Source organism: Etheostoma cragini, chromosome 2 (assembly GCF_013103735.1).
Source record: "Etheostoma cragini isolate CJK2018 chromosome 2, CSU_Ecrag_1.0, whole genome shotgun sequence".
NCBI lineage: Eukaryota > Metazoa > Chordata > Actinopteri > Perciformes > Percidae > Etheostoma > Etheostoma cragini.
The window spans coordinates 21,139,498-21,158,716 of NC_048408.1; the positions used below are offsets into that span (position 1 = coordinate 21,139,498).

Genomic DNA, 19,219 nt, shown 5'->3' on the forward strand with positions numbered 1-19,219 from the left:
ATGTTAAGTTCATTTTTTCTGAATTTAGGGACTGTGAAACTGTTGTCTCATGGGCACTATTGAGTGCAGTTGTATTTAAAGTTGATAACAAGTTAAGTGATGAGGGGACAAAATGGAAAACAATCGAATGTTAATTACTGTGATCATTGTGAACCAACTCACTTTAAGTCGTCAACCTTTTTGTTCAAGTTAAGTCATGTGTGTTGCATGTGTTTTTTTCTTACTCTACATCTATTTTGTTTTTGGTAGCTGTTCTTCATGCATGCAGTGGTATGGCTTATTTTGCACTTAATTTTGTGTCTATATATATATATATATATATATATATATATTTGTGTCTCTCTCTCTAATAAATAAATATATATATGTATGTATGTATGTATGCATGCTTTTAATTTATTCCAATTTAAATGACTTAACTGTATTCATCTACATATCTGCTAAAAGTTTCAGTGATGGGAACAACTTGTTTAATAATATCCTGTGTTACAGTCTTTGGCTGAAAAAAATAATTTGTAATCTTTCGAGTTTGGTTCAACGTGAAAAGTTTTTTTTCATTAAAGTGTTCTGCCAATGTGAATTGCTATGTCATGATGAACTGCCAGTTAAATAGGATCTTTTAATTGAGCCAGTTGAAAAACAAGTAAACATAAGTATAATGTAGCTCTATATAGCTTATGTTTAGATGTGTAAGTGAGTGTTTCTGCATTTACAATGAACGCGTAAAGACTAAAACGGGAGAAACCGCTATCATGCCTGTGAACAGAAACAATAGCCAGCTGAAGCTAATTAACAAGTTATGGTAATTTAATGTTAAAGTGAATTGATTAGCCATTTCACTGGGGGTTACTTCATGTCTGGGTGAACTTGCCCGCTGATGGCTGCAGGGTCCAATAAGAGTAGCAATCTTCTGACTAGTTCACCAGAGACAGACAGCAGACAGCAAAAATGCATATTTGAAAATACCGAACTATACGTTTACTAATGGAGGCATTACAGCATATTTTTTACATGATCTGAGTAACTTCTCCACAACTGCATGGTATCCTCTGTGTGTGTCGAAACCAACAACAAGCAAACGTTAAAGTCGGACGTAGGCTTGCTCGCATGAAACGTTATGGATTCAATAGAATCAATATGTCCGATAATGGACGCAGTTCTACCTCATGACATCAGTGGAGTGATCAGAGCAGCCGGGTCGGGGAGGGGGGGGGGGAGGAGGATCTCTCACCATAAGTTTACTTTGCCCTTTACGGGAGATGAGATTCAGCCTCCGCCGAGAGACGACCAGGAGAACTGGGGAGGAAACTTTGTGACCACTCTGTGAAATCTGCTAAATTCAGGATTATCTGCGGGTCATGGACGGTTTCGTCTAGTTGGAGTTTTTTTTTTTTTTCTCGGGTTGTGCGCCTGCAGCAGAGCGGACCGCACAGTGCGACTCCAGGCGGATCTGAAGGAAACCATATCTGGTCAAAGTATTCGTTGCTGTCACCCAGCGGGACCGTTCGGCTATAAATAGCACTGGAGGAGGTACGGAAATGAATGCAAAAATGATATTGCAGACTGTTAAACAGTCAAATTAGTTAAGGTTGCATATCAAGGTTAAAAGAATGTGCAGTACAACACTTTTAGAAACACTTTTGAGAAAGTTGGTTGCCGTAAGGTCATTGACAATAAAGGGGAATTCTCGGGTAAAACAGGAATATATACTGTATAATGTTTTACCCTACACTGTTGGTATGTTCCCTCCAGTCGGAGAATGTCTTAGTGGCTGTTTGGGGGCTTCCCTCTTAAAGCACTGCGAGTCCTAACGCCAAAGTTGTGCACTGATGGGGATTTTAACGCACTCATTTACCACTGGGGGGGGGGAGAAGATAGAAGAAAATTTGCTAAGTATTCTACTGTGACTAATTTGATGCCAATTATTCAATTAAATGTGTAATACTTATTCTACACGTAGGCTTCTGCATGGGGCTTACCTAACATCTTAGTACAAATGTAAGCAGGATTTAAAAAATGATCACTGTAACAACAAATAGGCTTGAGGTATGGTGGGGCCATGATCTAAAGTGGGTTACCTTGGTTAATGGTGAATTAAAAATCACTATACATTTAAAGTTATACAGTTAATGTAAATAGAAAATAAAAAACACCTTGCATAGTCAGGATTTCATCAAGTACCGTGAGATGTGGCAGTGTTGTCTGGTGACATGTTGGTTGGCAGTTCCTCTGTGACACATCACTCTAGAGTAAATGGAGTCTTGTGATCTTTGGAACTTGGTAATTTATGCTTTCCCTCAGTTTTGTGTAACATAGCTGTGCATACAAAGATAGACAAAACTGCGTCTTTGGTCATCTTGTATTCGTAAATCTGTTCATCTCTTGGATTAGTACTGTAGCATATCAGCAACTAGCTTGAAATAACACTATGATTAGTGGAGTTATACACATGACGTTTTGACCTCTGCAGAATGCACCCATGATCAGACATCAGGTCTAAAGCAGCAAGGCTCCTGATTACACACTTCACGATATACGACTCCAAAGTGGAGACTGACACAGCAGTCATCACCCATTGGTTTAGTTTTGTCCCCACTAAAAGTTAGTAAAATTAGACAATGTTTGGTCATAGCTTTCACACTACTCAAGTTCACGTAAACTGTAGTGTACCAATCTATTTTGGTAAGCATCTCTGCATTGTGTTAGTGCTCCCCACTAAAGTAAGTGGACATCCTTCTTACTGTCACAGCATGAAACAAACACACACGCACGCACGCACACACACTCCTGTAGCTTGCTTATCTCATTGACGCGCATAGGAAAGCTGACCAGTTGCCTCTCACCTGTTTTCTACCGTGTCATTTCAGAGACCATTCTAACAACTGCAATCTTGCAAAAAAGTTTAGACAAATGCCAAACAAATGTCACAATTAAGCTTTGATTCCCATACCACTGGAGAAGCTTAAAATGAAGAAAAAGCTTAAAGACTGATGAAGTTTGTATATGCACAACATATTCCACTAGTAATATTGTGGTTATTTGTTGTTACCAAGTCCACTGGTCCACCTTCAAACCTGCAGTGAACATCTGGTTAGAATTCTCAGGTTGACCAGATAAGGATGTTTTAGTTGTTTTACAGTTAAACCAATTACAACCTCCTTTGCTGTTTTTTTTTAAACGTAGAAGGAACCGACGTTGCTTGCGTTGATAACGTTTTTATTCATATGTAAATCTATAAAATGCTTATTAAAGTATGTACAAATGTGTGGAGGATAGCGCCTCCTAGTTGAAGTTTTTGTGTTAGCTGAGTTTGACATATGCTTAAAGTAAATCTTGAACTTCTTAAACTGAAGACATTTTAAGTGTAAAGTTCACACACCACTTTACTGTACATGTGACGTTTTTTCATGACAGTGTAAGCTGTTTGACAACATTAAGCAGGAAGTTGTCTGCTGTAACATCTAGAGTCTACCGCTGTGCTCTCAGCTATATTTTATGTGCTGATTTATTGGCTTTAAGAGTTTTTGCCACTCTGAGAGCATGCATGGGAGCTTTACAGAGATTTATGTGTATTTTAATGTGTGAAGAATGTCTGCAGGGTTTATGTTTAAAATCAAACAAAGATTTACAAAGAAATAGCAGTTAAAGCGGGGCATGATAGCACTGTGTCACAGGAGTAGTGTACATGGGTGTAAAGCGGACATTTCAGTTTTTAACTCTTAATGTTTTTAAATGTAATGGGACAAAGGCTGCACTCATGAGAGTCAGTTTAAATGTTTTACACACACCTGACTTGATTAAGGATCCTGTCATAGTGCTGCTATTCTAAGAGACCCGGGGACTGGACAGGCCTTGTTTAGGTCAAGGGTCAAGTGTTTTATGTTTTTACAGGGTACATTCTGGCTCAGAATGTACCCTGTAAAGACCCAAACAAAGTCATTTTTAATTGTCTTCCCTTTCTGCCCAGTGAATATCGTCCAATGAAGCAGGAGCTTGTAGAAACGTTATAAATACAGGCACGGATCTGTTTGATATCATCAGAGCAGGTTGGGCTTCTTCCAGCAGACTTGCAGCATAATTTGGAGTTCCGCCCAGTTCTTCATCTTTGGTTTTGGAAACTTGTCTTGTTGTGGAGCTTAGAGAAAGCAGAACAAGAAAACGGCATGGCTGACTCCGCCTGCTGACATACTTAAGATCAAAAAGAAATGTTTGCACTCCTTCAATGCAACATTGTCTGCACTTTGATTGTTTTTTTTTAAAGCTGCATCTCAACCCTTTCTGCCTACTTTGAGAACATCGTCATCCTTTGATCCAGGCTCAGTAAAAATATAAGTGTCATGTGGACCTCTATCAGCTGCAACACATTTCAAACTCAGACCCACGGTTTTAAGTAACTGGGGCTTAGAGGCGGCACATATGCCAAGCGTTTGGTGCTATGTGACCCACAGATGTCCCGCTGCAGCGATTCCTTTATCAATCGTATGGTACCAAAGCCAAAACTGAAATGAGGGGGAGAAAGAGGAAAACAGATTTCTAGCTGTCCAAACTGCCACCTGCAGCAAAGGAAGCATGAGGAAAAACACTCTCCAGGACAAGATATTTGGTTCATCCAGGGTTGACTTGATATTTCTGCTGAGTGCTTTGAGAAAAAACAGTGGTTGTGATGGGGATTCATGGCAGAGGGGTGAGCAACAGGATATCATTCTGAGAGGATATAGATCACAAGTGAACAGGTGAAAACTTGCTAGCCAAAGACTTGCCTGCTGTGAGAATCCCATAAAAGGGACTTGTTCATATACTTTAGCTGCAGCAAGTCCCACTTCAGCAGTCTGTAGCTGAATTCAAAGTTTGAATGTTTATTGTTGAACAAATGTTTTTTTTCTTGTGTTGTTAGACATTGATCTGTCATTTTTATAACATTCACAGCTAGGTCCCTACCTGCAGTGACTTCAGATGGTGTAACCTTCTTTTACTTTTCAAACACATTTTCATAACACATTCTACATTACTCAGTAGATTTGTCAACTTCCAACCAATCACACAGCCAGAACAGCCCTGTCTAGGTTTTCCACTGTTCTTTTTAAAATGAGGCAAACATCAGAGAACTAACACAACTCTTTATTACAGCGAGAATTCAGTCATTAAATAATCTTGTGACGGCATCTAGACCAATATTTATCCCTATAAACTAAGCCAACATGTGCAACCTAACATTCTTGTCTTGTTTGTTTTTATATATATATATATATATATATATATATATATATATATATATAAAATCCAGTTGTTACCAAAAATTTACACCATATAGAAACATATGGACCAAACCTCAAATTGTCTGAGAAAGAATTATAGCTTGACAGTATGGGCAATACACTTACTGAAGATCAATAGCAGTCTTGTACCACTATGTTAAATGTAAAAGCTACAACTAACACCCAGTTAACTTAGCTTAGCACAAATACTAGAAACTGGGGGAAAGGGCTAGCCTGGCTCTGTTCAAAGGTATCAAAATCTACCAAGCAGCATCTCTAAAGCTCACTGATTGACATGTTGTATCATGTTGTGTAAAAATAACAATCGGTTGTTTTATGGGGGTTTAAGTGCGGGACTATTTCTTGGCTGCGAGTTTTCAGACAACCAGCGCAGATTCCAGGTAGTTACAGCCAAGAAATATTTTGGCACACAACCTTGGATGGAGCCGAGCAAACTGTTTCGCCTGTTTCCAGTCTTTATGCTGAGTTAAGCTAACTGTCTGTAGCTTTAGATTAGCCCTACAGACACAAGAGGGGTATCAATTTCCTTATCTAACTATCAACAAGAAAGGAAATAAATGTACCATTCTTTTCCCCAAATCTTAAACTATACCTTTAAGACAAGCTACCCTGAAGAAATCCAGCTAACAGATGTGTTGAGGTAAGAATTACACCAGTTGCCTTATCAGGAAACATGGAACTTGAAATGTATCCTAAAAGTGAATCTAAATGCTTCTATGTGCAATTAGAATAGTGGAAGAATGTGAGATGAAAAGTGAGTGCATCTCTAGTGAAAACAGCATAAAATGGCCTGTGAAGGTTACGTTCTTACACAAGGATTTTGGACATGGTTCAATAAGGAGCCGGTAAAAACTGCAACATCAAAATTACGACATGGCACAAAAAAGAAAAGCACTTTAAATCCAGACTGCTCTTTCCCAGCCTTCTCTAGCTTCCTTGTCAGTTACTTTAGGAGGAAATGAAGATGGGAAAATAACAACAAGGAAAGCAAGAAGCGAAATATGAATCTAAACATCTTTCTCCATAGATGTCGTTGTGCGTCTTTTGCTTTCTAATTTTGAGAGCCATCAATCTGTCTTCACTGTGTCCTTCTGCCTCCTCCAGGTCTCTCTCTTTCCCTGGAGCGCTGCTACAGGCACTTGGTTGCCTTTGCTGTTATTTTACCCCTGATCTGGGGGGTCATTGAGGTGAGTTCAGGGGCACGGCTTTTTTTACTGGCAAACAGCAACGTCAAGTGACACCCGCCAAAGCATGTGGTTTTCTTTTCTTTTGCTAACAGACCATCACAGTAAGCGTAAGCTTCGCTCTGGTCCTTCCAACACTATGAGTTGACACATCATTTCACCTTTTTATTTTATTAGTGATTTCTATTCTATTCTTTCTATTCTGCAGACTTCTGATCTCCTATATTTTGTCTTTCTTATTTGCAGGGGTGATTGAGGTGAGGGGGACCATTGTATTACCTCCCTGATACCTTTTGTGTATTTAAGTATATATTTACCCTGGCAGCACCGGATCTTACATCTCAGAAATCTAAAACTCCCGAAGAGAATACAAGACGGTGATTGAAGTAAAAGTTTGGTTTAATTGCTAATTGTGTCCCCTCAAGCAATTTCAAAGTACAACATCGATGTTGTAGGAAACTGTGAAAGCACACCGTCATTGCCAGAAATCTGACGAATGTTAATCAAAACATATAGCTTCTATCCACATTTTTATTTTATTAGCTAAGACCTCAACAGAAAATCCAACCAACAAATGTTTTAATGTTGTGTATCAGCTCTTTTTTTTTTTTTTTTACATGCATGCCGTGCTGAAGTGACATTATCCATGATTGCAGGCGTGCTGTCCATCATGTCGGTGTTGAGGAAGGAGATGGAGAAATACAGGGACATAGACGAGGACGAGCTGCTGAAGAAACTGTCAGAGGAAGAGCTGCAGCGATTAGAGGACGAATTAGAGGAGCTGGATCCTGATGTAAGTTTATAATATGAGCTCCATACGGAGGAGCTTGTGTCACTATGTTGATGTTAGTGGAGAGTTGTATGTGGTCACACAGGCTAAATAGAGGCCCCTGGTGTGATACTGCAGCATACTGTAAATTGCTATACTTACTGTACATGTCCTTGTGTTTACATCTGATTTGCTGTTAACTCATTTCTAATTATTAATCAAGATAAAAGCAAAATATTGGTTGTTCTAGCTTCTTGGATATAAGACTTTGCTATTTATTTCTGTGTTACATTATTGTAAATGAAAGTAGCTTTTGCACCTTTGGTCGGACAAAACAAACTTCTTCTTTTGTGCTATTTTCCAACGTTTTCTAGACAATTTATCGAAAAACATAAACAATTAATCCATATTAATCCATGATACAATTAACACTTTGGCAACTACATGACAAAGGAAGCATAAGGAAAAAGCTTTGGTTATTAAGGCTAAAGTGAAACAGAGATCAGTTCTAGAAAATACTAAGTGATGCTAGCTTTGCTACCGCTTAGTGACTTTATTCCCTATCAATTACAGTATGTCCCTATTCGCACCACATGCAGTCTATGGGAGTGTTGTTAGTCATTGTGCTACAGTACGTCAGTTTTACTTGTTTAGTTTCTGGTGCTTTTTTATGAAGTGTTTTTCAGTGATGTATCATGGGTTGAAGAGGTACCAGCAGCTGTAATAGCTTTGTGATGAATGTCTTACTGCTCATAAAGAGGCTGGATTCCCCCTCAATGCCAAGGGATGACTGGAAGGGTATAATGTGCAGGACTCCATGTACTTACTGTAGAGAGACTGATGCCAGGAGTGAGTAACCGGAGGGTCTCCATGACATAAACAGTGAGAGGCAGTGCGTATATGCATACCTTGTTTGTGCCTGTTTATGAGGGCAACCCGTTTCACAACAGTCAAGTACCCGTTTTATTTGAAACAAACTGTAACCTTCACTGCGAGGCTTCCCACAGCACTTTCAGTAAGTCTTTGACCTCGTTGCATTTAAAAAACAAAAACCATGTCTGGCACCTGTTTTGTAGATTTTTTTTTTTACTGTCAATCATTTAGAGAACATTTTGTATTTTTTCATTTATACATTGACCCACAACAACTTGAACTGGTTCATACTGTTTACCTTTACCATGTTCACATCCTGGGGGCTGTAACTTGAACTCTGGGATTTGTGAAATCTGTGGAATAAAGCTCCAACATCCTTTTTAATGTTGCTTCCTCCTGCCCAGCAACAAGAGGCTAACAAGGGTAGCTACTAGCTGGTGAACCTAGAGGAGCATTTAATGGCAATGAGTCAATGTACTTCATCTCAATTGTTGGTTGGTAGAGAACAAAAACAAAGCTAAAAGTAGAGTGAATATAGAGCTTACATTCATCCAGTGGCCAAAAAACAGAAACCTAAAAAAGTGCTTGTGTTCCTCTGTATCTGCTGGATGTATTAATTATAAAGCAACTGTTTGCCATATCCACTTTTTAACATGATGATATGTTGTAGGTTCCTGCTCAAGAAAATGGCACTTTTTACTCACAATACAATATCTTAAAAGGCATCTCAGCCTTCTGTTAATGGAAGCATGTTACATTCATGTGCTTATAAATGACTGCTGAAAGGAAGAGAGAGATATAAAGCGACCAAATGAGGCAGGGGGTGGGATGACAGGAGGAAAAGGACAGAGAAGGAAACCAGAGAGTCTCATGCTGGTAAAAATAACATGCCGGGACTGGAAATGTGCCTGTTATCTACAGCTGATATTACATGTGACATTAAAAGCTGGGCAGTGACGGTGTGATAAACCCATGCATTACTATAAATACTACTGTAATGTAAGTTGCGTAAACATTTAAGGAGAAACTAGTAAAAGATATAATTCTTTACGAGTATATTTCAAACCAAATTATCATGTTAAAGTGGTCTGATGGCCGTTTAAATTGTTTGGTACGTTTTTGAAAACTGATTGTTGGACGGGGGGGTTAAGTACGAGATACAGAGTTAGACAGACAGAGTCATGAAGAGAGAGGCCTCTGAGTGCTGAGAGGACAGATAAGATATGAAGCTAGAAGTAGCACTTGTAAGAGCTTGGTTTTGAATGTTGCTTTAGGTTGAAAATAAGCTAGTGAGCAGCAAAGCTCTGGGTAATATCTTGGTCCTGTGTTGGGCTTGAGCAGAGATAAGGACTGATGTGGGAGTTACATTAACCAGAGAAAAGATACTGGGCCACCATCTCTAAATCTATCTACAGTCAAAGAATCTTCAAAGTTGTTTGTATTTAATGCAAATATAACCACATCAGTGTTGTAATATTGTTAATGAACACCTTATTCTTATTTCGATTGATTATTGGCAAAATGTAAAGCACATATGTATGTGTGTGTACAGCTACAGTGAGTTAAAGGTGTCTTTATTTTTCAGAATAAAAGACTGAGGTTAAAGATTAACTCTGACTCTAAATCACCACAAAGCATGTATAAAGGATTTGTTCCTCACCCCTGACTGGAGTGCTGCTCAACAAGATTGCACTAAAGGATACCACTGGTGTGTGCAAGTATTACTGTTGCAAGGAAGCAATCCTGGAGTCACTTGTTTTTCATTGTTTTGCACTCATTTTATGAGGTAATACATGACCTAACTACTATAATAACAAAAAAGACATGAGACAATTTTAGACAGAAATGGTGGAAAAGAAATCCAATACCCAGTGCAAGCCTTTTTTAAATCATAGACATTCTCATTCTTGTGTAGAATGCATTGTTGCCAGCTGGGATGCGGCAGAAGGACCAGACCAAGAAATCTCCAACAGGATTGTTTCAGAGAGACAACCTCCTGGCCCATCTGGAGAAACAGGCCAAAGAGCATCCCGACAAAGAAGACCCGGTGCCCTTCACAGGGGAGAAGAGAGGTAGAATAACATATGATATAATACACCTACTTAGATTAAAATGTGGCTTTGTTTGGCTCATTGCAGTAGTTTATGAAATGAACAGATGCGACAAGAACACTGGATGTCAACAGTGTTTGATTTCCCTAAATATTACACACCTCAGCTGGGTTATCTAGCCAGGAGACGGGTTCTGGGCCTCTGCTAAGGATGCCTCCTGGGCGATTCCCTAGGAGGTGTTCCAGACATATCCAGCTGGGAGAAGGCCTCGGCGAAGAGCCAGGACTAATTTGAGAGATTATATCTCCACACTGGCCTTGGAAGGCCTAGCCCCAGGCACTCAATGTTGGAATATATTCAGATGAACATTCAAATTAATTACAACCTAAACTAAGCCACAAATCTTAATAGTTGTCTCATGAAAACCCTAAATTCACAAGTCTGGAATGGACATCTCTGGTATGCATGAGTTGGAAGATTTTTTTTTATTAATTGTTTTTGACAAGACCACCACCCTTTTGACCCTCACCAGCAAGCCAGGCTGCCAATAACCATCACCAAACATGTCTGATTGAAACTCAAGGATCTGACCACACTGACGTAGCAGACCTGCCACTTTATGTAATTCCCAGCAAAGTTCCATCCTTCACTTCAGCCTGAGCAGAGGTCTGGTTTGCCAGTATAAGTGAAACCTTTAATTCCTAAATTCCTTGGGAACACAAATTGTCTCCAGCAAAAATATTTTAAGTCATGTGTGTTTGTTTTTGTATTGAATCTGTCCTCTCATGTTGCAGGGAAAGCCTGGGTCCCTAAAAAGATTGTGGACCCCATCATGGAGAATGTGACTCTGGAGCCAGAGCTAGAAGAAGCCCTGGCTAGTGCTTCTGATGCTGAACTCTGTGATATTGCAGGTAACATGATCATACCAACTCACATCACCTCACAGTCACATGTACTCTAGTCTATATCCTTGACGTTTCACTCCCGGGAATGCTCCAATGCCTCAGGAAAATTCCACCGGATGCATTTCTTTTCCCGCTTCCTTTCTTTGTGTTGGAATTTTTTAATTCTGCGGATCGAGGAGGACTGTTGTTGACTGCTCCTCAGATCTCTGGTAAATTGAGACATTTAACTAGACTATCTGTTCAATCTGAGTTTTCTCTTACAACTTTTTAGCAGCAGCTGTGTGCAGAGTTTAGCACCGCCCATAATGATTCTGATTGGTTTAAAGAAATGCCATTAAACCAGAGCACGCTTTCTTCCCATCCCCGATTGTTATGTGGAGTAACCAGACCCTCCTTCAGCGCGTTTTGGAGGAGGGTCCGTCAAAGCGAGACTATATGTACTATATCCTTAAGGCTTATTGGTTTCATTTATTACTAATTATGTTTTAAATCAAAAAGTTCTATTTCCTACTTAAAGAAGACACTGATTTTTACACAGTTAACATAGTCCTCATGGTGAAGGCAATTTAGAACATCATTTTAATAGAGAGTGAAGAGACAAATTGAGAGAATGTAATCAGTTTTTCATCCTGACTTTCAGATTATTGTTTTGTTTCATCTGACGTCTATAATACACTCTATATAAAAAAGATCAACTTTTATAACTAACAAAAAACAACAAAAAATAAGCACACTCACACACCCATGCGCACATACATAAAAAAGCCTCTGAATGAATGTTATTCATAGACTGGATCTGATCTGTTGAATGCGCTGAAGCGCAGGTGTCTGATTATTCTTCATCTTCTCTCACTAATCAGTGGCCTCAACTTACCCTCATTCATTTACTTTTCCTTAATCCAAATCTTCTCCGTTTCCTCCAGCGCTCCTTCCATCTTCCCTCCACCCTTCCCCCTCATCCCTCCATCTCCTCCACCTCCTCATTCCTGCTGGATTTCTCTGTTCGCTAGCTGAACACCATCCGGGGTATCTGTAGACTGCACACGGTGTTTGCATGGAACGAGTTTGGTACTCTTGTCATGTGCGTTTTGTCAGCTTGAGTTAGGAAGACATTCAGTCAACCAAGAGTTAAACCCACTACCAGAGTCTCTACATTTATTACAAAACAATACTCCTGCAGAAATAGTTTAGGAGGACAACAAGTCCCTGGAGTTGCTGTAACATCCCCCACTTTTACAAAGAGCAGCTTGGTAGCATGTGTTCCCTAACTGTTTACGTCTTTACAAACTGTTCCGCTCTCTGACCAAAAGACAAGGTGATAATTCTCTCCAAATCGTTTCTTCTCTATAGCGTCATCAGGTCTTTAGAGAAGCTGTTTAGTCAAAAAAACATTTTTAGATTCACTTCTGCCATCACACAAGTAGTCCTCAAGTTCCTTGAGCATGCAGATAGTGGAGCAGCACATGTATGTGTAGTCAGCCAACAGAGCCTGAAACTACGGTGCTTGAAACCTTACAGCATACAACTGCTTGATCGTTGAAACAGATAGTGTCAGGTTTGACTTGCTTTGGATGCTGCAACTGCTGTCTGTATGATTAGCATGGTGGTCCACTGTATGGCTGAAACTAGACAATCATTACATCTATAGACTTTTTTTTTTTTAGCTTTCCTCTTTTTCTTTCTCTCACTCTCACTCTCCCTCTCTTTTTCTTCCTTTGACCCTCTGTTCATTCCCTTCGTTCCTTTCATCCTCATCCAGTCTTCTTACTGTGTTCCAGCCATCCTGGGTATGCACACCCTGATGAGTAACCAGCAGTACTATGAGGCCCTGGCCAGCAGCACCATAGTCAACAAGCAAGGCCTCAACAGTACGTAAAACACACACACTGCCACACATGTTGCCACAAGCTTATGTAACTATGAGTCTTTAATTTTTGTTGAAATCTGCCAGAGTCATGGTTCTATCACAGATACATCTAGTGTATGGATTTTCAAGAAACAAGTAAAAGTATCCTAAAATAATCTCAACTGATCATAATTTCAAGAATGAAAAAATCAATCACCTCATTGAACAATAATGTAAAAGTTTTTTGACTTGGAGTGTAATAATCTAATTTTGGCAGAATATTGGTTCATTTTACCAAAAATTATCAAATCAGTCTTGTTTTGCACTCCCTGCATGAACAACTACTATTAAATAAATAAGTCAATGCTTTTCTTGTTTAGCTTGCATGGTGGCTCATCCTATAGATTGTCTTCCAGCTCTAAACAGACACAGAGGCTTACTTCCAAATATGACCAGCTCTCATAAAGAGAACTAGCTATAAACTTGTGATTTTTCCTGCTGAAACCACCAGTTGCTTTGTTTTTTAAACGGGACATTAAAAAGTGTTCTAAAATAAAACAGCAACATCTTCTGCTTTTGCCAAATCTAATACTTTTTGACTGTACATTTGAAGGGAAATAATCTGGTGTAAATGGGATGATGGGATTTAGTGTCCCATTATTAATCAACTCATCAACTATCAAAACTCTCAAACTATTTACTGATAAATGAAATAAAACACACACTTATTGCCCAGTAAGCCTAAACAATACTTTTACTACAGGTCACCATGTTCTAAAGTAAACTGTTCTGTTTTATATTTGTTTAATATTCATTTCACTACTGCACAAAAAAATGTTAAGGGACTGGAAACTTTTTTGCATTACATATGCCTTCACATCTGCTGCTGTGGTAAACGTTATTATGTATTTGTGTTGCAAAATAGCTACATGTGCAGATTAATTGACAAGTATGTGCTGCATTCTCTGAAATTATTACCTGTATTGAGAACATTTCTTTGAAATTCTTTAAAAAATAATGTTCATAGCATATGCATATCGTTGGAAACGGATTGACTGGAAAGCAGGATAAACAAAAAAACTGTACATACTGTGGTATCCTTTTATAAACATGACTTGTACAATCTTATGCAAACCCATGGTGTGGTTTGTTATGATTTATTCTTTTTGTGCTGTTGAAAAATCAAAACATGATCTTAAAAAAAGTCAAATGTTTGTTGTAAAAATGTTATTTTATTCAGTTGAATGAAGATGGGTTTCTCTGTAGATTGAGAAAAGTCATCTCTGTACCAGCAGAGACCCCCATACTCCACAGTATTAATGAACATGATCTCTGACTGGGGTAACAGGCAAAACTTTCATACACAGTATTGAATGCTATGTTAATGTATGTTACGGTAATGGCGTCTCAGGCAGCCAGCTGTCTAGATAAAACAGCCTACAGCATTCAGTGAAGTCTGGCAGTCTTGAACTCTTAATGTAGACAGTGGCGTTTGGAAAAGGCCTACAAACATGTCTAAATATGTGTTTTTCCAACAGTAAGACTATATAAATCAACAGTACCCTGCTGTACATGAGAGTGTGTACTGGCAATGTGTTGTAGGTGTGATCCAGTGTACCCAGTACAAACCAGTCCCTGATGAAGAGCCCAACTCGACTGATGTAGAAGAGACCCTGTTGAGAATGAAGAGTAACGACCCTGACTTGGTGGAAGTTAACCTCAACAACATTAAGGTGTGTGTTTGATATTAATTCACAGGGCATAAAATTGATTTCTTTGGAACACAGCATGTATATTTTCTAGTGAAACACATTCAAGGCATTTAATGAACAAAATGATGTAATGTTTTTGTATTATAAACTCCTTTGGATTTTGTGTGTAGGACATTCATTTAATGCCACAAACTCCTTAGAGAATAAATAATAAATAAAACCCACAGCATTTACTGAGCTGTAATGTTTTTTTCTCCCCAGAACATCCCCATCAGGACTCTGAAAGCGTACGCTGAGGCTCTGATGAAGAACACCGTGGTGGAGAGGTTTAGTATTGTAGGAACCAGGAGCAACGACCCTGTAGCGTTTGTAAGTCACAGATTTAACGTTTGTCACAAAATTCTGCACAGAATCCATTTTACCTGGTTTATCGCTCCATTTCTTTGAAATCCAGACCACCCATTGTTAAAGTATCATTCTAATATTAACACTTTTCTGTCTTCAACAGTAAAATATGTATTCCAATGCAAATCATGTTGGCTAAATAAAATAGAAGTCATGTACTTCATTTATATGCAAAAAGCAGTCTTACAAAGATACTTCATTTTTACCTTATTTTGGCAACCAGTCCAAAATAAAGAGTTAGAAAAGGCAGCAAAGAATTGTGTGAAGTAAGATACAGTATGTGCTGTGTGTTGTCTCAGGCCCTGGCAGAGATGTTAAAGGTGAACACGACGCTGAAGAGCCTGAACGTTGAGTCCAACTTCATTACCGGGACTGGAGTCCTGTCCCTCATAGAGTCACTGCAGAATAACACCACACTACACGAGCTGAAGATAGACAATCAGGTACCAAAACACATAAATACACACACACACACACACACGCACAACCCAATTTCATAGAAGACATGAACACTCAAACACACTTACCATGCATATGTTAGTGTGTGTAGCTTTGTGTGTCAGGTTGTGTACACAGGCCATCTTTACCACTTCAGTCCAATGCTCCCTGATTGCATTGTGTGTCATACTGCTGAGTTGTATATCTATGACTCACGCTCGCTCATTAGTTCAACTTGTTGAATGGTCCTGGCTTCCTTTGCCATTTAACTCCATTTGGCTGTTTGAATAATATAAATCTCAAATTGAAAAGGCATGGTACCACCTGCCACTTTATCCTGTGTTTCTATGTTGATCTCCACCTTATCCGCAGTGGCACGGTTTGTGGAGAGGATGTCAGTCATTTTTTTTAGTCTTCTTCTTGTCTTTTTCTTTTCTTTTTAATTCATGTCGCTCCCACAAATTACCGTCTTTTGCCTGCTATAATTCATTTCTTTACTCTTTTTTTGTATCTCCTCCTCCCTCTCTCCCCCACTCTCTCTCTCCAAACTCCAGAGCCAGCCGTTAGGCAACAAGGTGGAGATGGAGATAGCCAGCATGCTAGAGAAAAACACCACGCTGTTGAAGTTTGGATATCATTTCACCCAGCAGGGCCCGCGCCTCCGAGGCTCCAACGCCATGATGAACAACAATGACCTGGGTGGGTTACAGACACACACACAAACTCTTTTTACACACGCTTTGATAAACCAAATTGGGAATGTGAGAAAAGTTTATGAGGTGGATTTAAATGGATTAACATTTCTAGCAAATATTGTATTATAATCCCCTCACAGTGCTTTTAAGTGAGTTGTGTTACTCGTACCCAGTATTTCAGTAGTATTGCGTTTGGCAGTGTTGTTTGTTAAGTGTGTCAGTGCTGACACTTTATCTTCAACATATCTGCTTGGGGTCTACTTTAATCAGACTGTGGAGGAAGAATCAGTGTGATATCATCGGCCAGTAACTCTGTAATAAGGCCAGAAAGCCCCAACCAATCAAAACAGTTGCTTCCTAAGTTATGACATCAGCAATAAGAAAAGATTTATGAGCATGCGCATTAGAGAGAGAAACAAAATGAAACTGGTGGAAGAAAATGTTTTTTCCTGTGCACGTGCACAAATTACTACAGTAATTACTTAACTTTGCTGTCTTTGTACCAAAGAGTTGAGTCAACTCCTCTTTGAGTACTTGTTAGTACTTGTTAAGTTTGTGTGTGGGTGCCGTTTTAGGTTTGGAGAATGAGGAAAAATGTGAAGTGATCGTCTGCACCTCCACCAAAGTTGGAACAGGATTGAGTTGAAGCTCAGAATGATGGTTACATTTGCATATCTGTTTCTAGGCTGTTTTGGTTTAGAGAGTTTTATAGTATGCTCGTATTGTACCACAAACGATGTGAAGTTACAGTATGTGTCATAATCTTGTCATAACCTTTTCCTTCCCCTCGTCATCTTTAAGCTCGGGTCGTCAGGTCAGAGTCGGACGGCTCCTTCACCCTCACTCTGTCTGTGCCTGAGCTGGAGAGAGCCTTTGGGAAAAAGTTCAAGTCCAAGACTAAGTAAAAGAGAAAGAAACACAAACACTTCACCGCTCGGCCTTGCCTTTCTTCTTTTCCAGACCACTGGAAACCTCTGCCACCACCTGTCCATACTTCTCTGTGACTTCTCCACAGCACCTATTATCGCCTTCCAACCTTTCTTCCTGTAGTCCAATTTTGGTTAGCAGAGACTACTGACAGTGTCTCCTTATGTACATAGCTGTAGCTTTTTTGTTGTTGCCATAATTTCTTCCAAAAGAAGTGTAAGAGCCTCTATCCAACAAGGCAGCCACAATACTGAAGACTGGAAGATCCAGAAACAGGGAAATAGGACTTGGGTCTATACATTCTGAATTACTTTTTGAACAGAAGGAAAAGAAGGAAAAGTAAACTTGACTATGAAATATTATTTTTTTGCAAGGCTAAAATATCCCATACTTTTTAAATACAGAAGAATGAATATGAATATGTAAAGAAAATGATTAATTTCCAAAAATTGACATGTTATGTCATATGTCAAGCAAGAGCCAAGACACCGAGCAAGACCCTAATTCCCTTACTAACTGGACAACATCATCCACTATGTACTTTTTCTGTCTTTGAAATATGATTGGACAGGATGAAATTGTTCCCTTTTTGCTTGCCATCTTCTTTTGGCTACACTGTAAAGCTGCAGAATTCTTCATGGTCTTAACTTGTATTTTCTACTTCACATTCCCAGTATATTTCCCAGTACAAACTCAGTGCTATAATCTATTGTTTGGCCACTTTATTTACGTTTCTCCTTGGCATTTTTACCCATATGATCATTCTCTTCTCCCAACCTGCTGTTCTGCTGTTCTTGTATTGTATTTCCATTTGGCCTCCTCTGCTCGACCTTTGTCCTCTCTTATACTCTGTTGAACTTTTCTTATCCAAAGCTGGATTGTTAACCTGGGAAAGTGATTATCTGCCTCGGGTCCCCAAACCCTCAGTGGCCCCAAAGTCTTCAGGTTCACTGTTTGTGATCATTTAATACTTTCTGCCCCACGAAATTACAGTATAAACTGACAAGAGCGCGTATGTTACATACTAAACTCTGTTTACAGGTCTTGGGGTGTACTATTGCATATCTTCAAAAAAAATCTATTTAGCGTTTTGTGACAATTTATCAGATTTCATGAAACTCTCCTAGTTTTCCTGTGTAAAATCTGATATATATCCTCAAGTGATGTCACTTGCAGCATTGTCAGCAAGGGCTGTAGACTACAAGTTTAAAGTTTAAATTTTGAGTTCAACAATGTTCTAGGAGTTCAGCGCTCACTTTTGTCCCAGTGCCGGGGGCGTCAGACTGCGGGGAAAAGGGGACTAAGTACCATAGTAGCATAAAACATGCTAGAATGAATAGCTGCGGATGCGGGGAGGGGGCCCATGGAAAAGGCCTTTCTACAGGGACCAGAATTATGTGCTACGCCCCTGCCAAGGGATAGAGTGGGGGAATCCAGCTCTGCTCTTATCTATCTTTGTTTTTTTCCCCCTTTAAGAGCTCCTGCTAAAGCCATTTGCAGCCACTTGAAGGCAAAGTGCTGTTATTTAAATCTTTCTGTCTAGTTCTCTTACAACTTTGCTCCGCTTTAGCTTAAGTTTGATAATGATAATGATGAACTGTCTTGCATTCTGTGTTTAAAATCTTTCCTTTTCTCCTTGTTTCCCTTCCTTCCTCCTTCCTCCTCATCCTTTTGCCTTTCTTTTTTTCTATCTCTTATCTACAGTAAGAAAGAGAAGGCTTGAGGGAGGACCCATCTTCCCTAAGTGTCGGACGAATGTGTAGAAACCAGGGCTACCCTCAACCCTCCATTCGCCTTTGGCCCCTACCATCTTTCCAAACCCCATCCTGTCACCCACTCCGGCCTCACACCCTCCGATGGTCTAACCAGAAGACCACACCCACTAAACAGGTTCAACTGTCTCTGAAGTCTTTCTACTTTCCAAACTCTTTTTTCGTAGCTATTAAAGGATCCAATGGGAATAGTCAGCGGTGTCCTTCCGAGCTTTCAGGGCATGCAAAAGTGGAGATTGTGTGCTCATTTTGTGCTCTGAAGTTTGAATTTTGACTTGGGTTCCAGGTGTAGACATTTGCTCTAACTCTTTATACTAACTAACAAGGTGAGGCTTTGTCATCATAATTTCCTTAATATTTCATCAA

The 19,219-nt window shown here is 39.4% G+C and overlaps 1 protein-coding gene across 5 annotated transcripts; it reads left to right on the plus strand.

Annotated features, from left to right (window-relative positions):
• Positions 1 to 1,209: 1,209 nt before the first annotated feature.
• On the plus strand, positions 1,210 to 19,167 carry tmod1 (tropomodulin 1). 5 transcript variants are annotated; one of them, XM_034899960.1, is made up of 13 exons: positions 1,210 to 1,530; positions 6,381 to 6,463; positions 6,707 to 6,717; positions 7,117 to 7,253; positions 10,018 to 10,174; positions 10,948 to 11,064; positions 12,837 to 12,926; positions 14,507 to 14,637; positions 14,878 to 14,985; positions 15,321 to 15,464; positions 16,014 to 16,158; positions 16,956 to 17,055; positions 18,786 to 19,167. In XM_034899960.1, exons 4-13 carry the CDS (start codon positions 7,131 to 7,133, stop codon positions 18,802 to 18,804), a joined length of 1,134 nt encoding a protein of 377 aa, XP_034755851.1. In that variant the 5' UTR covers positions 1,210 to 1,530; positions 6,381 to 6,463; positions 6,707 to 6,717; positions 7,117 to 7,130; the 3' UTR covers positions 18,805 to 19,167. The 5 variants fall into 5 exon arrangements, with proteins under 5 accessions (XP_034755851.1, XP_034755845.1, XP_034755860.1 ...); XM_034899946.1 differs by having other exon boundaries at positions 1,211 to 1,530; positions 6,669 to 6,717; XM_034899954.1 differs by lacking the exon at positions 6,707 to 6,717.
• The last annotated feature ends 52 nt before the right edge of the window (positions 19,168 to 19,219 follow it).

Coding starts and splice junctions, on each gene's coding strand:
- tmod1 (XM_034899960.1), top strand. CDS start 7,131: ATGTCGGTGTTGAGGAAGGAGATGGAGAAATACAGGGACATAGACGAG. Junction 15,465..16,013: donor AGCTGAAGATAGACAATCAG/GTACCAAAACAC, acceptor TCCAAACTCCAG/AGCCAGCCGTTAGGCAACAA. Junction 16,159..16,955: donor GATGAACAACAATGACCTGG/GTGGGTTACAGA, acceptor GTCATCTTTAAG/CTCGGGTCGTCAGGTCAGAG.